At 37.0% G+C, this 19,168-nt stretch overlaps 1 protein-coding gene across 1 annotated transcript in view; it reads left to right on the forward strand.

The window, feature by feature from the left end:
- The first annotated feature begins 10,180 nt into the window (after window positions 1-10,180).
- ARHGAP15 (Rho GTPase activating protein 15) overlaps window positions 10,181-19,168 on the forward strand; it is a 563,492-nt gene continuing 554,504 nt past the window's right edge. Inside the window, exon 1 of the mRNA XM_063076301.1 lies at window positions 10,181-10,345. Within this exon, the coding sequence (XP_062932371.1) occupies window positions 10,181-10,345 (165 nt within the window). The remainder of the gene's footprint in view (window positions 10,346-19,168) is intronic.

Below are 19,168 nucleotides of genomic sequence, written 5' to 3' on the forward strand. Positions count from 1 at the left end.
TTCTTCACTGGGTATTGGCTTTGTCCCTGATCACAATTTTCTCTACTGGTAACTCAGTCATTTATTGCCTCATTCCTTTGCTAGAATTGAGGTACTGCCTTTTTATTGCCAATCTTCCTTGTGGGTAATTGGGCTAGACCTGAATAAATACCCAGTATCGAGAGCTCTGTCACTTAGGAACAAATCTTCCAGTTGATAACAATCTGCAAATCTGAACTTCTCAATATTGCCCCTCTCGAATTACCAATGGCTGTTTCTGCCCAACTGTTGGATAACTCTTACTTTTCAACTTGTATCCCCAGTTACAAGTGTTTACCCATGCTGGGACCAGAGATCTATGTAATCATTCAACACTGTCAGTACCTTTCGGATTGCACCTCTTGTCAACACTGAGGTTAGGAGAGCTCTCCAACAACTGGCCACTTCAGATGGGGAGCCAGTTCCTGGTCCTTTCTCACTTGGATAAATCATAAAAGATGACAAGTCCTTCCAATTTAATACATACACACACACACACATATATGTATGAATTATCCATATGGAAAGAAAATTATTCCTACCTCACACCAAAGACAACAATTATGTTCAGATGAATTACAGTTCTAAAAATAAAAGTTAAAACAACAAATCACTCAGAGGAAAACATGGAAATAGTCTATGTGGCCTTGAATTAGGCAAGGATTTCTTAAGAGGACAAAAATTAGCACTTTCAACTCTGTACCCCACAGATATGTACAATCAACTATGTTTCAGTTTTAAAAAATAAAGAAAAGAAAGAAGAAAAAAAAGAAAAGAAACAATACATTGGACAATATTAAAATTAAGAGCTTATATTAATGAAAAGATGCAGTTAAGACTGAAAAAGCAACCCACAATTGGAAAAAGGTAATTATTGCAACATATATATTAACAATGACTTGTATTCAGAATATATGAACACCTCTTACAAATCAGTAAGAAAAGGATAATACTGGCCAGCTGCCAAAAAAAACACACAAAACAAAACAAATATGGAAAGGACAGACAACCTAATAGAAAAACAAAATAGCAAAAGTCTTGCACAGGCACTTCACAAAAGAATATTGCATAGTAATCATCTACACAAATAAAAGTTTGAGTGAAATAGGCCCAGCAAGAAAAAGCACATACTTTAGGTTTCTATTTATACAAAACACAAAAATAGGCAAAACTAAGATGACAAAATAATGGTTACTCTTGGTGGGGTGAGGAGGGCAGTGACTGGAACAGAGTTTCAGGGGGCTTCTGGCATGCTGGTAGTGTTATTTTTTTTCGTTTTGGCTATTATTACATGAGTGTATTCAGCATGTGACAATTCATTAAACTTTATGCACAAACACATACACACATCTATTTAAAATGTGTTTTACTCATAAATAATTGAGGAGTAAAAACTGATTTTTCAATGCATTAGAGATGTTCTGAAAATTTTTATTTTAGTGGTATAGCCATTGTCCTTCACAGAAGTGGACTATGACATTACTGTCACATCATCAGACATGCCCTTTGGCACTGAAATTCAATCAAATCAATTCAGAGTTTGGAGACAGGAGCATTAGTGAGAAACTAATAGATACAACAACAAATATGCTAAATAAAACAAATGTCAGCCATATTTAACTACTGTCAATTACTGATTACTGTTAATTACTGCCAAGCACTAATTACACAATATGCAACTTCCCCATATTTGAATCCTGGGCAGGCCAAGACAGAGATAGGAGCCTGGTATAACCACAATCAAATGGGTGATGAGATTTAATCTGCTTGATAAAAGGACTTTGCAACTGAGTCAAGCCATTTAGGAAAAGAACCCAGTGTATCCCAGGAAACTGAAACAATCACATGTGAAAATGTTCCTTTTGCACGTGATACTCTTCCAGCAAAGATCGGAGAATTAGGCCTGTCCCAGTGAATGACTGAGACCCCCTTTATTTTGCCAGTGTTTTCTGATACTGCGGCTGCTGAGCAACTTGTTCTATAGCTGATGTTTTCTCCTTAAGTAACATTTCATCATCAGTGCCCTAAGATAGTCACCCTGTTTTCCCTTAATTGATACTTGTACACAAGAGGCAGAAAATGGCTCAGCATTTCTTGCTAGATTAGGTCAAAACTGACAGAGGAAACAGAGAGAAGATTGCATTATTTATGCCCTTTATGGTTCTCCTCTGAATCTAAGGAGATTGTCATCATTTCATTACATTTCTTATGCTTCCTAAACATCATTACAATGGCACAGGCATTTTATTTCTATTTTCTTTTCATGTTTTTACTACCTGCCTGACCATCAGAGGGAAATTCAGAAGTAGTTCTGCTAATCTTAACTTTATTTCTCTTCTATCTCCTTAATTAGATGCATCTGCACCCTGGTACCTTTTTCCTGTCAAGTCTTTACATTTCTCTTCTTTCGATTAGTGACGAGAAGTATTAAACATGTACCTGGATGTTCAAAGTGAGGTTCCTAAAATTCTGGAGTATTCTTGTTCTAAATCATAGGGTACTCTTACCATAACACTAGCATTTACAAATAGATGCTGTGATGTTTATTCTGGTTTAAAGTTAATTAAATTAAGAAGCATCCCAAGAGGATGCTACTATTTATTTTGCAGACCCAATGGCTGAGGATCCGTTCATGTAGATCTCTTTTTACCAGATCTTTTGGGAAGGGATTATACCTTAAACAAAGTCATCAGCTTTCCCCAGGATCTATAAGACAAAACCCAAATTCTTTAAAAGGAACTACAGGGCCCTCCTAATCCAGTCTTAATCACCCACACTGTATTATTTCATGTGGATGTTCACTCTTCTTTTCCTAAAATCTTATGATCTCAGCCTGCACTGCTCTTGATATCTCCTCTATGCCTTTTGGAATCCTATTAATCATACAACATCCAGGCCTAACATCACCTTCACCTTGAAATTGTCCCCAGCCCCATCCTTCAGTGCACTCTGATCAGACTTCAGGGCAGGCAAGCATACTGTGTCTAACTCTACCGCAGGGTTCTTAATACTTTTGTAGAACCTGTGGGATGTAGCAAGTCTATTTCTCAGAGTAGAGGCTCAGTAAATATTTGAAGTGTAAAATCAGCTGCGTTGCTCCCAATCATTTAAATGGCTAAGGTGCCCAGGGGATCAGGAATGGCAACAGGATACCAATGGCTAAAAAGAGATCAAGGTTACCCACTGCACAATGGGTGGGCAAGGTCTGGGACTTCAAAATACATTTTACTTGTCACTTTCACCATTTAGGATGGCCACACACTATGACAATAACTGTCTTACAATTTCCCAGACTTTTTCAGTAAATGTAGCATATCCCCTAGATTAACTGACCCATGTTAAATAAATGCAAAGCCTTATTATCACATTTGCTATATATGATACCTGCCTAGTCAAAGACGATGTTACCTAATGGGGAGACTATGGTCAAATTTCTTTATTGTGATCTTCCTTTCTCACTATATTCAACATTTTTGAAACCGAGTTTTATTGTACTCTCTCAGCTTATGGAAGTGGTCTGGGGAAATTAGACTTAATAGAGATGTAGAAGCCACAGGGAGAAAAAGAAAAAGAAAATGAGCTGGAAGGAAACTGAAATTAAAATGTTATTTTGGTAAATGGCTGCTGTGGTGGAGATGACAAACAATCGCAATGCAAGTTAATTATTGACCTGTCAGGAAAGTGTGACACGAAGGTTGTGCCACACATTACTGGAGCTACCATGGCCACAAGTCATTTCCACAGGGGAACGAACAGACTTTGTTCTACCACAGATCAACATAAGATCTTTCCAGGGGATAGAAATGAATTTCTCAGAGAAATAATATTTGTCTGTGGAGTTGCTTTGGGCTCTTAGCAGACCTGGAGAAACAGCTCTTCCCAAACATGCAGAGAAAGGAATGGGGTTGCATCACCACAGAGGGTGCGTGGGAGTTTAGACAGAGGAGATCTTGGCTCCTGGTGGTTTGGTAACCATACAGCTCTCTTACCACACAGTGAAAACCTGAGCTAACACCCATGAAACAGGAATTCCTCGGGGGTCCACTCAATGCTTGCCTCTGAGAAGGTTTTTCTCACAAAACCCTCAGTGGTAACCTGTGTCTTATAAGAGAGTCCTATTTAGAGAAATAATATCAAGCACCTAACAAAAACTGAAACTTGAGAGAAACTATTCTGAAAACAGATAACCCTGCTAAATTTTAAGATGGTGATAAATTTTTTATAAGAAAGAAACAAAGGGTTATTCTGAAATGGAAATGTGGTATTCTTCACATTTCAGGAAATTTATGTTAATTTCCAAGTATACTGTAATAGTGGCCTCAGAAGTTAGGAAAAGTTTGTTTCCTTTTGCCTCTAACTTATTGTGAAATATCCATATTTCATTGGCCCTTAGAAATACTGGAGTTGGTGAGTTATACATATTTTTGAAATAAAAATTAAACTTGGTCAAAGACAGTTCCCTATTGGTAGAGCTTTGCTAGACTACATGTACTGGCATTAACTAGTTTCCCTATTTGTTTTCCATATATACATTAAACAAAGATTGATTCTCTATTGTTTTGTAAGGATTCATTGATTCTATTGTTTTGTCCATTAAATAGAGAGATTTACATAATATATACCTAATATGACTGCACTATGATCATTTCATCTCTCTCATCTCTGTGAGATTTCCTTTGGAACTCTTGTTACCCTATTTTTTTCATACATGGTTTCTACTTGACTTCAGGGTCTATGACTAAACCAAGTATGTTTGGGGACATAGGCCCTGGGTGATGTCCTAGGATTACTTTCAAACAGGCTGTGGCACCTTGGGATGTTCAGTATCCCTAAGCCTCAAAATTTTCTATTCTGCAGCATAAAGATTATGTCATAGAGCCTATTCAGTTTTTCTTAGCTCAAAAATTTCTTAATATACTTTTAATGCTGCTGATGTGAAAGAGATGTCAATAGTACACTTTCTAACTCAAATGGTCAAGCTGCTGAGCCTTGGTGTAATTAATAGAGTGCAACAAATAATTGGCAGAGCAGCTGTGAAATTTATGATTAGGTGAAATATCACGTTCACTCCTATATTTGGGTATCTGCAGTGTGAGAGGAGAAATCGAGCCCAGAATACCAGTAAAGCAAGTATGTTGAGCAGAGCCAGAGTTTGCGTGGCTCTTACAAAGTGCATTCTCATCACTGCTTCCTGTTTTTAAAACAGGACTGAAAGTGGAACTAGTGCAATATCACAAGCTATTCTTGCTCTTCTCTTAGTACATATAAAATCAGGAAGTCTAGAGAAATGGTAAAACCAGACTTACATGATTTACATTTCAATTTCTAACTCAGGGACGTTTATTTGGAGAGTTTGTAAAATCAATGGATATCTCAGATACCTGCAAAATGAACCAGTTTTTCAATATTTTCATTAGTCATTCACCAGTGCTCTGTATGTGTCCTGTAAGAGCATAAATGCACAAGCCATCAACATTTTCTCTAACAAAATTTAATAATAACAATGATGATGATGATGATGAGTGAATGACATGTTTTAAGAAGAACAAGGGAAATATGGAACAGGCATGTAGAGCAAATAAAACTTAATGTTAATATGACATGTAGCCAAACATGCCTGATGTTATGTAGAAATAAGAGTAAACAAATATTATTGATTTTACAATCTATTAAATCTAGAAAGTTTAGGGTCAATGAGGAATAAAAACATGGGTGGAACAACAGAATATGATTTAAGATCCCTGTGAATAGTCCTAGAATAATAATGCAGAAATACTCATGAAATTGGACCCCTTTGTTTCCTTTTGGAGTACAATTTGAAACTGGTATAATGTGCCTGGAAGCACAGCCATTCCTTGGTGCTGGGAGCCAAGACAGGATGGACCCTGGGGTGTGAGGGTTTCTTTTGAGTAGAGGTTGAGCAGACTTTGCAATGGAGTTTGTTACCCTGGAGCCTTATGTCACAAAGCCTCAAAAATAAGGCCACCCTGGCAGAGCCATCACATCTCACAACTCCAGGAGGCACCATTTGCTAGAATGCAGTGTAAATATCCTGTCCCCAGTCACAAATGCTACCCCTGAATTTACTTTAGGGCATAAACAGAATAGACTGATCAATACTTTTCTACTCTAACATATTTCTCCCATGTAGTCAGAAGAGTTCCAGTTTGAGATTCAGGAAAATGCTTTCTTGAGAGTTAAGGGGGAAGTCTGACTTATCATTTATAATATTATGTTAATTAGTCTAATCTCTCCCCTCCCATGTACATCTAAGAGATTCACTGAGAAAATGAGTGGTTTTAAAGGACGTATGTAAGGAAGAATGGATGATGGATATTTCAGAAATTCTGACTCTTTAGATGAGATGAGGCCTGAGTGGAGACTGCAGTGGGGGATTTGGCAGCCAAAATAGGAAAAGAATTATAAGGTTCCTGGTAGGGGAAAAAAGAGTGTTAAGATGCAGGCGAGAGGAAAATGGGAAGTGGAAAAAAGGTAAAGAAAGGGCTGTAAATGGGACCCTAATAGGAATTCCGTAATGTGGCCTGGAAACAGCCTTATCTGCTTGGTATGAAGGGCTCCAAACAGGATGAATGAGAATAACTCATCTGTGAATCTACAAGTTCCACAGCCACGAGTACAGCTGTCTTTTCAGTCCTGTCAGATTTCTACCCTTCTTTCTGCCTCCACCCTCCTGCACCTCCCTTTGTCCTGCAGCTGGTCCTGCTCCCTTCTCAATTTGTCTCAACTCTCAAATGACGCACAGAAGACATTTGTGTATTACATACATCAAGGAAAGCTCTCTTCACACATTCGCTTAGCCCGAAGTGTCTAGAATACCAGCCACTTATAACGTTGGGTGGGTCAGAAGGGATGGGGCTCTCAGGCAGTCATTCAGCCAGAGAAGAGCCAGGAGGATGAGCAGATACACCACACAGAGGTCAGATGCCACCTTCTCCATGAAATCCATCATTTCCTTTTCCCTGAACTTCCCTGGTACTTTATTCTTCTCCCTTCATGACACACTTCCCTACCCACCGTGTAATGACACAGGTCTTTGCATTCCTCTGTATTGCTGAGCTCTTTGCCTGTGATGCCTGGAGGCTGACCTTCTCCTGCGCACTTTCTCTCTCCCCACCTGGGCACAAACTCATTCTCATGAAATTGTTGACTTATTTCTCTGTTGTCATCACCAAATTCTAGGGCACTTGGTGAAAAAAAAAAAAAAAAAAAGATTACCTCCAATGTCTAAGACTGTGCCTGCTGCCAAATTAGGAAAATTTCATTAAATGAGAAATAATTCTTTAAGAAGAGGTCTTGTGTCATTTTTCGGTATTCTCCTCAGAGCAATATCGTGCTCTGCAAAATTAGAATCCCCCAAATACTGGAAAATATGAGAACAATTATGAACTAGTATCCAGTGAGTGGCATCGTGGAACAAAGTAGCTGGGAAGCTGAGTGAAGAGAACAAGCAGCCTGCAGAGGGGGATCAAACTGCGAGGGTGGGATCAGAAGGAGAAGGAGGAGGTGGCCCGAGGAGAAAGCGAGTGAGGAAATTAGGAGACGTCACATCAGCACTGTGGGGGAGAGAGAGATCTGCCTGACAGAAAGATCTGAAAAAAGAAGATCTCGAAAATGTTTTCTGCAGCCTGTCCCCAAGAAAACAGAAGTGGGGAAGCAAGAGGAGAGGCTTTTTAAGTAATCCGCCTCCTGACAGCAGTAACACATCACTAGGCAAATTATGGGTTGATTGTGAAATCAATGCAAATGTTGATTTGACACTGAAATGTGTGCAAACTCTGAGGAAGCAACATGTCCTGTAAATGGCACACGGCTGGGCTGTATAGATACACGGCTTTATGCTCTCGGTCAGAAAACAGTGGCTTCAGCCTGACTGAGTCCTCCCACCAATATTGCAAACATATCAGCCTTAGAAGAGCAAGACTTGAATGCACTCACAAGAGAATGCTGATTTTTTCTAAAAAAGATCTTTCTAGTAAAATAAAAGCTTTTTTTTACTTCAAATTTTGATTTTATACTTATTAAAAGAGCTCTTTTATCATCAATTACATAATGTTTTATAAAACATCACTCATGTAGGCACATAAAAGTGAAATAAGAGCAAAATAAATTGGCTAAGGAATTTCTAAAATGATTTTCTTGTAAACAACTTTGTGAGTTATAAGTGAAGTACCGTAAATTGTAAGTATTTAAAATAAATTTCTTCATTTTTAATATACGAGGGTACTTCAAAAAGTTAGTGAAAGATCCGTATTATCTTTCAACTGTATTTTTCCACAAACTTTTTGACGTACCTATCTTTCTTCAAACTTTTTGAAGTATCCTTGTATGTATACACTGGTGAAACATCACCAAAATCAAGATAATGAGCATATTCATCACCTCAAAAGTTTCCTTGTATTTTGTATAATACATCTTTGCCTTAGTACTTTCCCTATGAGCAATCACTGATCAGCTTTCTGTCACTGTATGTTAGTTTGCATTTTTTAGAATATTACATAAGTGAAATCATAAAATAAGTATGCTTTTGTTTTTTGGTACTGGCTTCTTTCACTGAGCAGAATGAATTTGCAATTCATCCACGTGGTTGTATATATCAGTAGTCTATTTCTTTATTGTTGACTGTTTTCATTGTGTAAATAAACTGGAATTTGTCTATTTATGTTAATGGATCTGGGTCTCCTTTTTGGAATAAAATACATGCTCCTCCACCTCTTTCTGCCAGTGTCATTGGGAAAACTACTAGTCTCTTTTATCCTCATTTTTCTCTATAAATATATGGGATTAATGTCTATTTCATAAGAGTTTAGTAAGGATTAAACCACTGAGCACATTGCTTAGCACATAGTAAATAATCAATATTAAATTCTTTTCTAATTTGTCTTTCAATAGCCTTATTGGTATTAATTATGTAGTAAAACTTTTCCTTCTATCAAAATACGTTTTTACCTATTCATTTTAGTGACCACCTAACTTAACCTCTGCAATGATTCTAGCCCCATTGTTGTCTATCCAGCAAACAGGAATAACTATACAGTTGGCTCTGTACAGAACAACGATACAGGTTGCTCTTTCAGGTTATATTGGCTTCTGTGACTTGTCATAATTTTGTCCAATTTTGTACGTGCCTAGTACCTACTGTGGAAAGTCTATATAGGTGGGACTTGGAGGCAACAATCAGGCTCCAAGGGGGGTCTGCTTCTAGAAGTTTAGAAGCTGTGTTTGTATTGCAAATATTCTACTTTTTATGAGCTAATATGTTGATTTGAGGGACTTTAGGGCAGGGGCAGTTGAAGAGGATTATGAATTTGGGGAAGCAGCTAAAGCTCTCCCAGTCCACCGTGGGATGCTGCCAGAGTTTGGTCCTCTTTATTTTTTTGGTCCAAATTATTTTTTTTCTCACTGCTGCTGCTCCTTTAAAGTGTGCCCACTTTGAATTTTCTTGTCCAAATCAGATTCCTTCTATTAAGAAATATATAAATAAATGGTGTTGATTTTCTTTTTCTTCATATTCTTCACAAATATTATGTCCAACTCAGCTAACAATTCTAGTTCAGTTGGCAGATGTCAGTGGATGAGGGAATTTTAATCTCCCCCTGTGGATATTGTGAGTGGAGGTGGGGGCTGTGGGTTCTGTTTGTTTTGCTCTGACACAAATTCTACGCACTCAAATTTGACCTCTTTCATATAGATTTTTGTTCTCCAAAAAAGTGTTGGTGGTAGTGAGGGAGAGTTGAGTGGGTGATAAGTCAGTGAAGTTGTGAATGAAAAAGGCATATACGCTAAAGATGTTAAGTTGGCAACATCATTATTTCCATATAAGGAAGACTGTATCATATTGCTGTTAGGAATTTCTTAATGTAATTAGGAACTACACACACTATGGGTGTGCTGCCTAGGAACTTCTGCTGTCCTCTGACATGTATAGTCTTTTTACATATAGAGGTCTCCACTGATAAAATAACTGCAAAGTAATAACCTTTTTCTTCACTACTTGGAGAGGTAAAGACTCTTTTAAAAATTAATATAATTTTAATATCCTAATGATTAATAGGGGCATGCATTCCATCAATAGTTTTCCACAGAAAAGTATATATTTAGAATAACATAATGCTTTTATATTTTATCAGGATAACACTGTAATATGCAGAAATCTACAAATTCTGATAGCTCTGTGGAAACACTGAATTCCACCCGCCAAGGCACAGGAGCTGTGCAAATGAGAATCAAAAATGCCAACAGCCACCACGACAGGCTGAGCCAAAGTAAATCCATGATCCTCACCGATGTTGGGAAGGTCACTGAACCTGTAAGTCAAATACCCTGAATATCCCAAGTTTCCTATCATACAGTATTTTATAAAAAGAAAAAAAGAAAGAGCTAATTAGCCTCGTTTTATTTGTTTTCCTAATGTGCATGAGAAAACTGTTTTTGCAATGCATTTTATCTTGCCTACTTATAGTCATAATAATATCCCCAGTTGCGAGAGAAGAGCTGGGCTTAATCCAGAGTGATAAAGTGGATTTGGAGCTAAACTGAAGAGCACCTTTGACTCATTTTAAGGGCCTCTACTATCATGCTTCAGTGTCATAAAAATAATGAGGTTATGCTAGCATGCGGTGTTTGTACTTCCAAATACAGTACATCACTTTGAAAAGCCAGAGGCTAAAGTTAGCTAAGAATGAACTGAGAAAAAAAATCTTTAAAAAAAATTGTGAAAATTTCTTCCTTAAAATCTCCCCATAATATATGATACTGGAAATTACTACTTGATTTGGCACGAGATTAAACAATTGAAATGGTGTGGCTATTTAAGGTTTGAAGAGGAAGCCATTTTGTCTCGATAATGTGTCATTAGGAAGATTTGAAATAAAATAGTTAGAGATGAACTCTACTGCCAATTGTGTCCCTGGCCCTGCACGCATCCTGAGCCACTAAACCCACTGATTGCGATGAGTCTCCTCTGGTTAATTTTCTTCCATAATGGTGGTAACTTGCAGCTGAGGCCATAGGATGTTTCAAAATTATTTATGCAATGTTAGCCACTCTTTTGGACCCCAGATCTATTTTGTTTCTCACAGTGAGAGCAAGAGAGAGAAATAGGTTAGCTGGGGACAGGCTGTGAGTCCCAGTCACCCTGTAGAAACATGTCAGCTATTAATTGAGTGTTCTTTGAATATCATAGGGACCTATGAAATATTCAGCTTCCTAACTGAGTTATTAAATGAGATAAACTTGCTGAGTAGCATGTTACCAATTATACTTATTTCCCATTTTTCACTCGAATTTCAAGTGCAAAATTAACCCACAGCAATCTCAGGAGCTTGAGAAATATATGATTTTAATTGTTCTTTCCTCAGGTGTTGTAGACAAATTTAGCATGAAGAAGCCAGTGATTGTATTTGGGGAATGAGAAATACATCCTTAGATAAGGTAACTAATGAGAAACGCATTTTCCTTTATTTGCTTTCTCATTTAAAAGTATTGTCTGCTGGGAGGCACAACACTGCTAGCCTGACTTGCTTTTAAACCAGTTAAAATGTTCCTCAACTATGAACTTGAGACAGTGGTTAGAGTAAATTATTGAAATCTCTATAATGTATTATCACTAAGAACAGTACCTTTGAAAAAGTTTAAAAGTTAAGTATATTTAATGATGCCTAACATATTTTATTGGCTGTGTTTAACAAAAGGCACTATGCCGCAGTTGTTTTTGACAAGCATGAAAACATCACAGCATGAGACTGCAAAAGGAATTATGGAGAGAAATTACAAGTGATCTATCTCTCAATGAATTATCCACCTCAATAGCCCGCAGAACTCAGCTACCAATTAACACCTACTTTATTACATGTTGGGATGTACTTAATAACTTTCATGTGTTTATGCACTATTACCTTGACTGATGCCTCTTGTACAATTAGGCATAATTGGCATATCAATATGCAAAAGTTAAAAGGATTAACCCTCTTAAAACTAATGAGCATTTCTGTATCCAGCTGCTAAATGAGACAAAATTAGCATTTTTCACTTTTGGGCAGGATTTTATCATGCAGTTTCTCATTGTTGATATTACCTTGTTACATAACTTTAGTTGGGGGGATTGTATGCTGGACTGCTAGAGAATAAGAGTTTTCCAAAGTTAAATTAGTTATAATTATCCCAGCTTTTGTTTCCGCATTCTTAGCCTGAGCAATATGTATTCCTCGATAAGGAACAAAAATAAAAGTAACTTTTGGTTATGTGTGCTTAGTGCATAATTATATAAAAGGGGTATTTTAGTGAGGATATGTCATTTCACCGAGAAAACTTGGCTCAGAGATACTGTATTGAAAGCTTGCCATGGCACTAATTTTCTTTCTGTCTCAGTTCTTTTCATCTCTTTTTTCCATGCACAATTTTCTGACTAGATACTGACAGAATGTAAAGTATTTTGGCATATTTATTCAAACAAGCCTGTTAAAGTTATCTGCTGAAGCTAAACTAAGAACTCGATTTTTCAGAAGTCGGATGGTGGGGTGAGGTCAAGGGGGAGACTTTGACTTTAGGAGGAGTGGGAAGAAACGTACACTAAAAATGTGTGCACATGTTCACGCGAAGCATGGTTTGTTGTACCAGAGACACATACTTGGATTCAGAACAGAAAAAATTAGGAATACTTAGAGATTAGACATATGTTAGAAACCTGTGTCCTATACCTAGTACTTGTTCACTCGTTTAACAATTATGCAAATCTAAATATGGACTTAACTGGACTATATGATAACATAAGAATTTGATATTATGTTCATAATGATTTAATTTATTGTGAAAATGATAAAATGTTCTAGAGTCAAATAGATTGTATAATTTTGTTATTAATTCATAAATTCTTTTTAAAAATTTTGTTCAATGAAAAATATTTTTAATATGACTGTGAATTTAGGACACAATATAAAATTCTCCTATATAGGTCATAAGAGCCTCTATTCTTAGTATCTTAAGTTGAGTAATATTTTGAATTGCCAATATAAACATTTATTTAACCCTAAGCTATGCAAACATGGGTGAATTTACTTGTTAAATTAGAAACTCTGGTGACCTAAATGTTGCAGGGAAGCAACATTTCAGTAAAAGTGGTATCAAAGCTTCGTTAGTATTCTATTGGCGGTGTGCATCATTTTCATTAAATACCAAAATACCATTTTTACTTGATTAATAAAATCAATGACTTTTTAAAATTCAAATACGCTATTTTACTACCTGGTAAATGTTGAAGAGGTGGGAATTCTGGAGTGGGAGTATGTGGTTTGCAAAAAAATTGCCTATGTGTAAGAGAGATCTGGAGAGCTCCACTTGTGGGGAAGGAACGCTCTTTGGTCTCAGTGATTTCTTGTCCTATGCTGAGCACCACAGCGCGATCTCATGAAAGTGGATGGCTTATTTACCAGAATGTGCTAAACAGAAAATCAGATGGCTGAGTGTGAAGAAAGGGGGACAAGTGAAGTGTGCCTAGTTAAGGGCTAAAAAGGCAATCCAGCCTTATAGCTAATGCAAAGGGTTTAATGTGGCTTTGATGTTGTTTATAAGAGGGCTGCTGCAGCCTACTAGACAGTTCAGAATAGATATTAATGAAGAGTTTAAATAGCCCAAATCAGGAATCTGCAGACATAGGATTTGCAGGCAGGAGCAGTTTCAGCATTTAATGCTGGTGTCTTAAGCAGCAACATGTATGAATATTCACCGTTTCCATCTTGTAAATGCCACAGAAAGGCATTACTTCATTCATGGCCATCATGAACAGCAAAATATCTTTTTATTGGTGTTCAGATAAAGACTTAGGTCGAGCCATTCCTAAACGTTAACATACAAGACTCAATTTACTTCCATTAACAGACTGTGTTTGTTCATTTTTCTTTTTAATATACTATCAGGAAAAAGAGGAAACAATTTTCTTTTGTTTTTTACTTCTGTGATTATAGGATACTTGCCAAAGTTGTGGCTAGCCAAAAAGGCAGACATAAAAATTGCTACTAAAAATATAAGCCTTCTGTTTAGCAGAGTTTTTGAGAAATATTATGAGATTGTAGAGCTTGTCCATGTTTACTTCAAATCAAGCTTATAGTTAGGTTTGAGGCTTTGTTTGTATAAATTGTCCTGAAGTGGATCCTGATATTTAATTAAAATGACACTAAATCACATTGAATTGATAAGACTTGGCATCTCAAACAAAGGTAATTGCCCGTATTGGTTTTGTGCAAAAATAGCGCTGCTTGGAAAATGTGCAGCCAACACAGACTGTCAACTCCATTTATAGATCAATATGTGAAAACCATTGATCAGGCAGGCATGTGTAACAGTAACACTTTGCATTTATTTGTTGTTTTTATACCACATTAAGGCTTACAGGATTATAGGCTTCCTAAATATTTTGACTTCCTCATAAATATATGATCTGTTGCATGTTAATTAAATGAGAGTCTGCAGCCATTTCTAAAATTGTTTTTAGTTTGATGATTTCCTTTTATTGCTGTGGATCGTATGATCTGAAAATGGATTAGTTTCCTTCTGCATAAAGATTATTAAAGCTTATTTTAATGTGTCCTATTTAGTGTAAGATGTGACTGCCTTTTTGCTTTGAAAAATATAGATACAGACAATTATTTTCTGTTAGCGAGTGGCTGATCTTTTTTTTATTAACTGGGCATTCTCAGCACTCAGCGTAGAATTATTTCCCGATGTATTTTGCACACCCTGTAGATAACAGGTCTTCTTGATTTCCCTGAAAGAATTTATTTTCCTTCTTTTCTTTTTACCTAGCTCCATAGTACAGGCATCTGACCTAACATTACGTAGAAAATAAACTGATCATCTCTATTAAATTCTAGACACACACAAATGTAATTTGAATTCTAGTTTTCTGATTCGAGAGCAAACCTTATGAACTGTTCTTATACACTGCCTTCTGCAGTTAAATCTTTCTTATCTCATCAATGTAAGGACAGTGTTTTGTTCCTAATCTTTATTGGACTATTGTGGATGACATTTGTAAGCCATTTTGGTTTATAAGGAAAAGCTGGAGGACAGTGGAGTGAGACTCTCCACAGATCCAAGACTCTGATAGGACTTCGCAATAATGTGTCTTCCACTGCAATTTTCTTTGCCACCGAGAGGTCAATTTTGTTGAGAAATCTTTTTATATCCTCTATATATACTAGGAGTGCTGCTTTCAAGACAATACTTAGCTTTCTATGCAATATTAAAATAATGAAAGAAGTGATATTTTAGAAACAGCAAAATAAAAAAACATGAAATGCAAAGGTTATCTAAGGTAACTAATTTAATGTAGTTTGCAGTCATGCTATAGAACAGATGAAAAAGTTTGTTAGCTAGAATTTTGACTTTTACACAATATGCCCCGGGGGGAAGAAGATTCAAAAACCAGCAGAGATCTCTCTTCTCGTCCTTGCCACTCCATGCCATCTCCTGCTGTGACGATCTTTGACTCTATTTACCAAGCTCAAATTGGACTTGCCAAAAGGTTCAGAAAGTTTATGACGACTGTGTCGAGTCCATACTTCAAAGAATGAGCCCAGGCTCTCGCATTCATGCATGTGGCTGTGCCGTTTCCATTTTAACTTGAGCATAGCTAAATTTGTTTATAATCTCCTACTGATTGAACATGGCGCTGAATGTACATAAGATACATTTTTTAAAAAGTTAGTCCTCTGATTACTAATTTGAATCCAAAACTCTAACCTTGTTAGCATCTGGACTTATTTCCATAATAACAACCCCTTCAGAACCTACAAAGTAATGAATAATTGACAACAAATGAAATGTTTTGATAGTTGTCGGCACAAAGCATGTTTAATGTTTTGTGTTGCTTCCTAGCTAATTATGTAGATGACACATTTGTCAGACCTTGACTGCCATTAGAAACGTGTTTCCAGAGGGGAGAAAAACAGGCTATTCATAGAGTAATTAACTAGAATGCTCAATGACCTGTGAGAGATTCAAATCGCTGCCAGTTCAGACATTGTTTTGTTACGGAGCAGAGGGGTAATTAAAATTCCAAATTACAGTCCTATGATGGAGCATTTGTTTGTTGACAGTATACTCTTACTCTAGTTTGTTAATTTTTTTTAAAATTGCTTCTAATCCATTTTATAGCTTTAGGAGTTCAGTCTTTGAATTTACTGACAACTAATATTATGGTAAATTGTACTTCAATGGAGTACTGCTTGTCTCACAGTTTCAGAGCACAAGGTGGGTGGGATAAAATAGCTCCTTCCTGAAACTGACATATTAGGTGCTGTCAGTGGGAATGCCACTAACGTCGAACATCTTGTTAAATAGGACTACTCATGCTCTGTTTCCAATTCTGTATTGGGGGAAATGTGCTGGTTGAAAATACAGAGATAAAAAGGAAAGCAACAGCAAACAACTGAAAAGGAGGAAGAAACCCCACCCCCCAAAAGAAATGATTGATTAGGTGTTCTGTTACCGAGAAGGAGGAGAGGAGAGTTAGAGCTGACAATGATTTGGGAGACGGTGTTGAGATCGCAGTGCTGAGTTCAATGCGGAAGATGCAACAGTCTGTAGGAAATCTCACACTGATCACTGAATGGCAAGTTTTGCAGTAAACCTTCCATCTCAGGTCAATAACAAACCGTGGGATAGTAGCTATCACCCATGAGATTTTTTTCAAGGAAATATTGGGATAGTCTACAAATCTAGAGGACTAAAATAGTCTAAAAAGAATCAGCTCCAGTGGAATATTTATTTAGGTTGCTGAAAGTGAGAATATAGTTTATTAAAAAGATCTGACAGAAGTCACACGGCGTTTGATGCAGGCGAGCTGACAGAGGCATCCAGTGAGCGCTGATTATCCTGAAGTCACTGTCAGCTAGGATTGATTTTCACTTTCTCCGTTTATGTAACGGTTCCTGTAATACAGCTGACCCCGAATCACGTTACCTTGTCATTTCTCTGCATGGATCAAGAAGAGATGAGCTGAAAATAGCTAGACACTGACCTTGAACTTGCCAGAAAAGTGAGAAGTGACAGTGGGGTTTTTCTGTAGTTCACGTACAAAGATGAAGGCACACTGCTTCTCTGCTGAGTTCACTGTAGCAGCACAAGGGGGCAGAGCAGTACTAGAGATTACAGGTAAAAGAGCGTCTGCACCAGCATGTAAAGACTCTGAAATACTGAGTTAGAGCCAGAGGTCTCATTTTTACATCTTAGTATAGACATAAAGGAGAATTACTGATGAATCAAAATCTTGAGTCCCCTGATGTTCATAATCAGTAATCTAAAAGTGTATATTCTAATTAAAAAAGGTTACCTAATACTCTCCATGGCAGCAACCATGCTTTTCCACTAAATTATTTGCAGCATCTCTTATTTAATTCATATGATACATTTCACCCTTAAAATAATTTTGGAAGCATGGTCAATATTATTAAAAGAATTTTCTGGTAAACTCCCAAGGTGATATGTGTCGTTTTATGTACACTTGTATCAGAAGATGAAAATCTTCTTTTCATACTTACCAAGTATCCACATCCCAAAATTAAAATTAGACAGGGTCATATGGTGATGTGCATCCACCAATATAAAATGCAAACTGGAAAATGGTGTTTGCCATTTGATTTACAGTTGTCTATACTTTGTGCATTTTCCCATTTTAATACTTGCCTCAGTTTTCAAAAATGTCTTTTAATAGACCATCATTATAACCTTGATTAATCTAAAACACAGTGTCCTTTGCTTGCAAGCACTTAGTTAAGCTAAATCAGTGTTGTGCTAATGCTGAATGTTTCTAGTAAATGACACTCAAAGAACCTGCCAACTGAAGCAGAGAACCAAAGCAGGTTGACAAACAGAAGAACAAACACTGACTGACTCAATTATCCCCCAGTTTGTAAGTGCCTTATGTAACAGCACAATAGCATCTTTGCATGTGTGATGGCACAATAATACTTTTGCAAACCTCCACAGTAACTAGATCCTTTTTTGCATATAGTAGATTCTATGCGTGTGTACACATAGTGTATATATACACATTTCCATATCTACATAGATATATAGTATATCTGAGTACATATCTATATTTATATACAGATACATATAGATGTAGAAAGAGGTGTATGTATATAATATGTATTTGAACTTATTTTTATATTTCAGGAAAAATAACCACATACATGTAATTATAAGTTGAAATATCAGGATTGCTTCAATATCTTTCTTTTGTAGATTTAACTCAGGACAAATTGGCGATCTTAAGAACTGAGAAATAAGTGGAATTCCAATATGTTTCAAGGATGGAATAAATAGGAGACTATTTTATTGCCAAGAATGAGGCAGAAAATACTCAGAATACCTGTGTCATCATGGAAATCTATAATATCTATTTTTCAGCCTCTGTTAGAAAAAAAGCATAAGACCTCTGACTTAGAGGGATTTGATATTTGGGGAAGGGGGTACATGGTGGAGCAAGAGTAGATTTACAGCTATACAATTTCTGTGTCTAAAAATGATGCCCTTCAAGGCAATCCAGGGGAACAGGCACATTCCTGAGTCCTACAATTACTTTGCATTCCAGAGTGTGCAGAAGACCTCTCCTGTGCCCTCTCCTAGGTAGCAGGAAACCCACTGTTAAACTGTTGATTAGCCTCTGCTTCTGAGGTCAAGGTAGACGTAAAGGTGTTGGCTGCTAAAACACATCTCCAGAGTTTTATTTTTTTTCTTTTCCCTCCCTTCCGTGTGTAAGGCTTTTAATAAGGGACTCTAGTCCCTGATGTGTTCAGATTCGGTTTATTGTTACCATCTGTTTAATTACCCTCTCAGGTTTGTGATGGGAAGCATGGAAGTGTTTTTTTTTTTTTTTTTTTTTTGTCTTTTTCGTGACCGGCACTCAGCCAGTGAGTGCACCGGCCATTCCTATATAGGATCCGAACCTGCGGCGGGAGTGTCGCTGCGCTCCCAGCGCCGCACTCTCCCGAGTGCATCACGGGCTCGGCCCAGCATGCAAGTATTTTATCCAGCCTTTGAATCCCTGCGTTCCTAAAAGGATGTGGGAAAGTACCTGTCAGTTTTCAAAGAGCATATTAAAAACTGATAAGCAAAACCATCTCCAAACAAT

Source organism: Cynocephalus volans, chromosome 1, assembly GCF_027409185.1.
Source record: "Cynocephalus volans isolate mCynVol1 chromosome 1, mCynVol1.pri, whole genome shotgun sequence".
Taxonomy (NCBI): domain Eukaryota; kingdom Metazoa; phylum Chordata; class Mammalia; order Dermoptera; family Cynocephalidae; genus Cynocephalus; species Cynocephalus volans.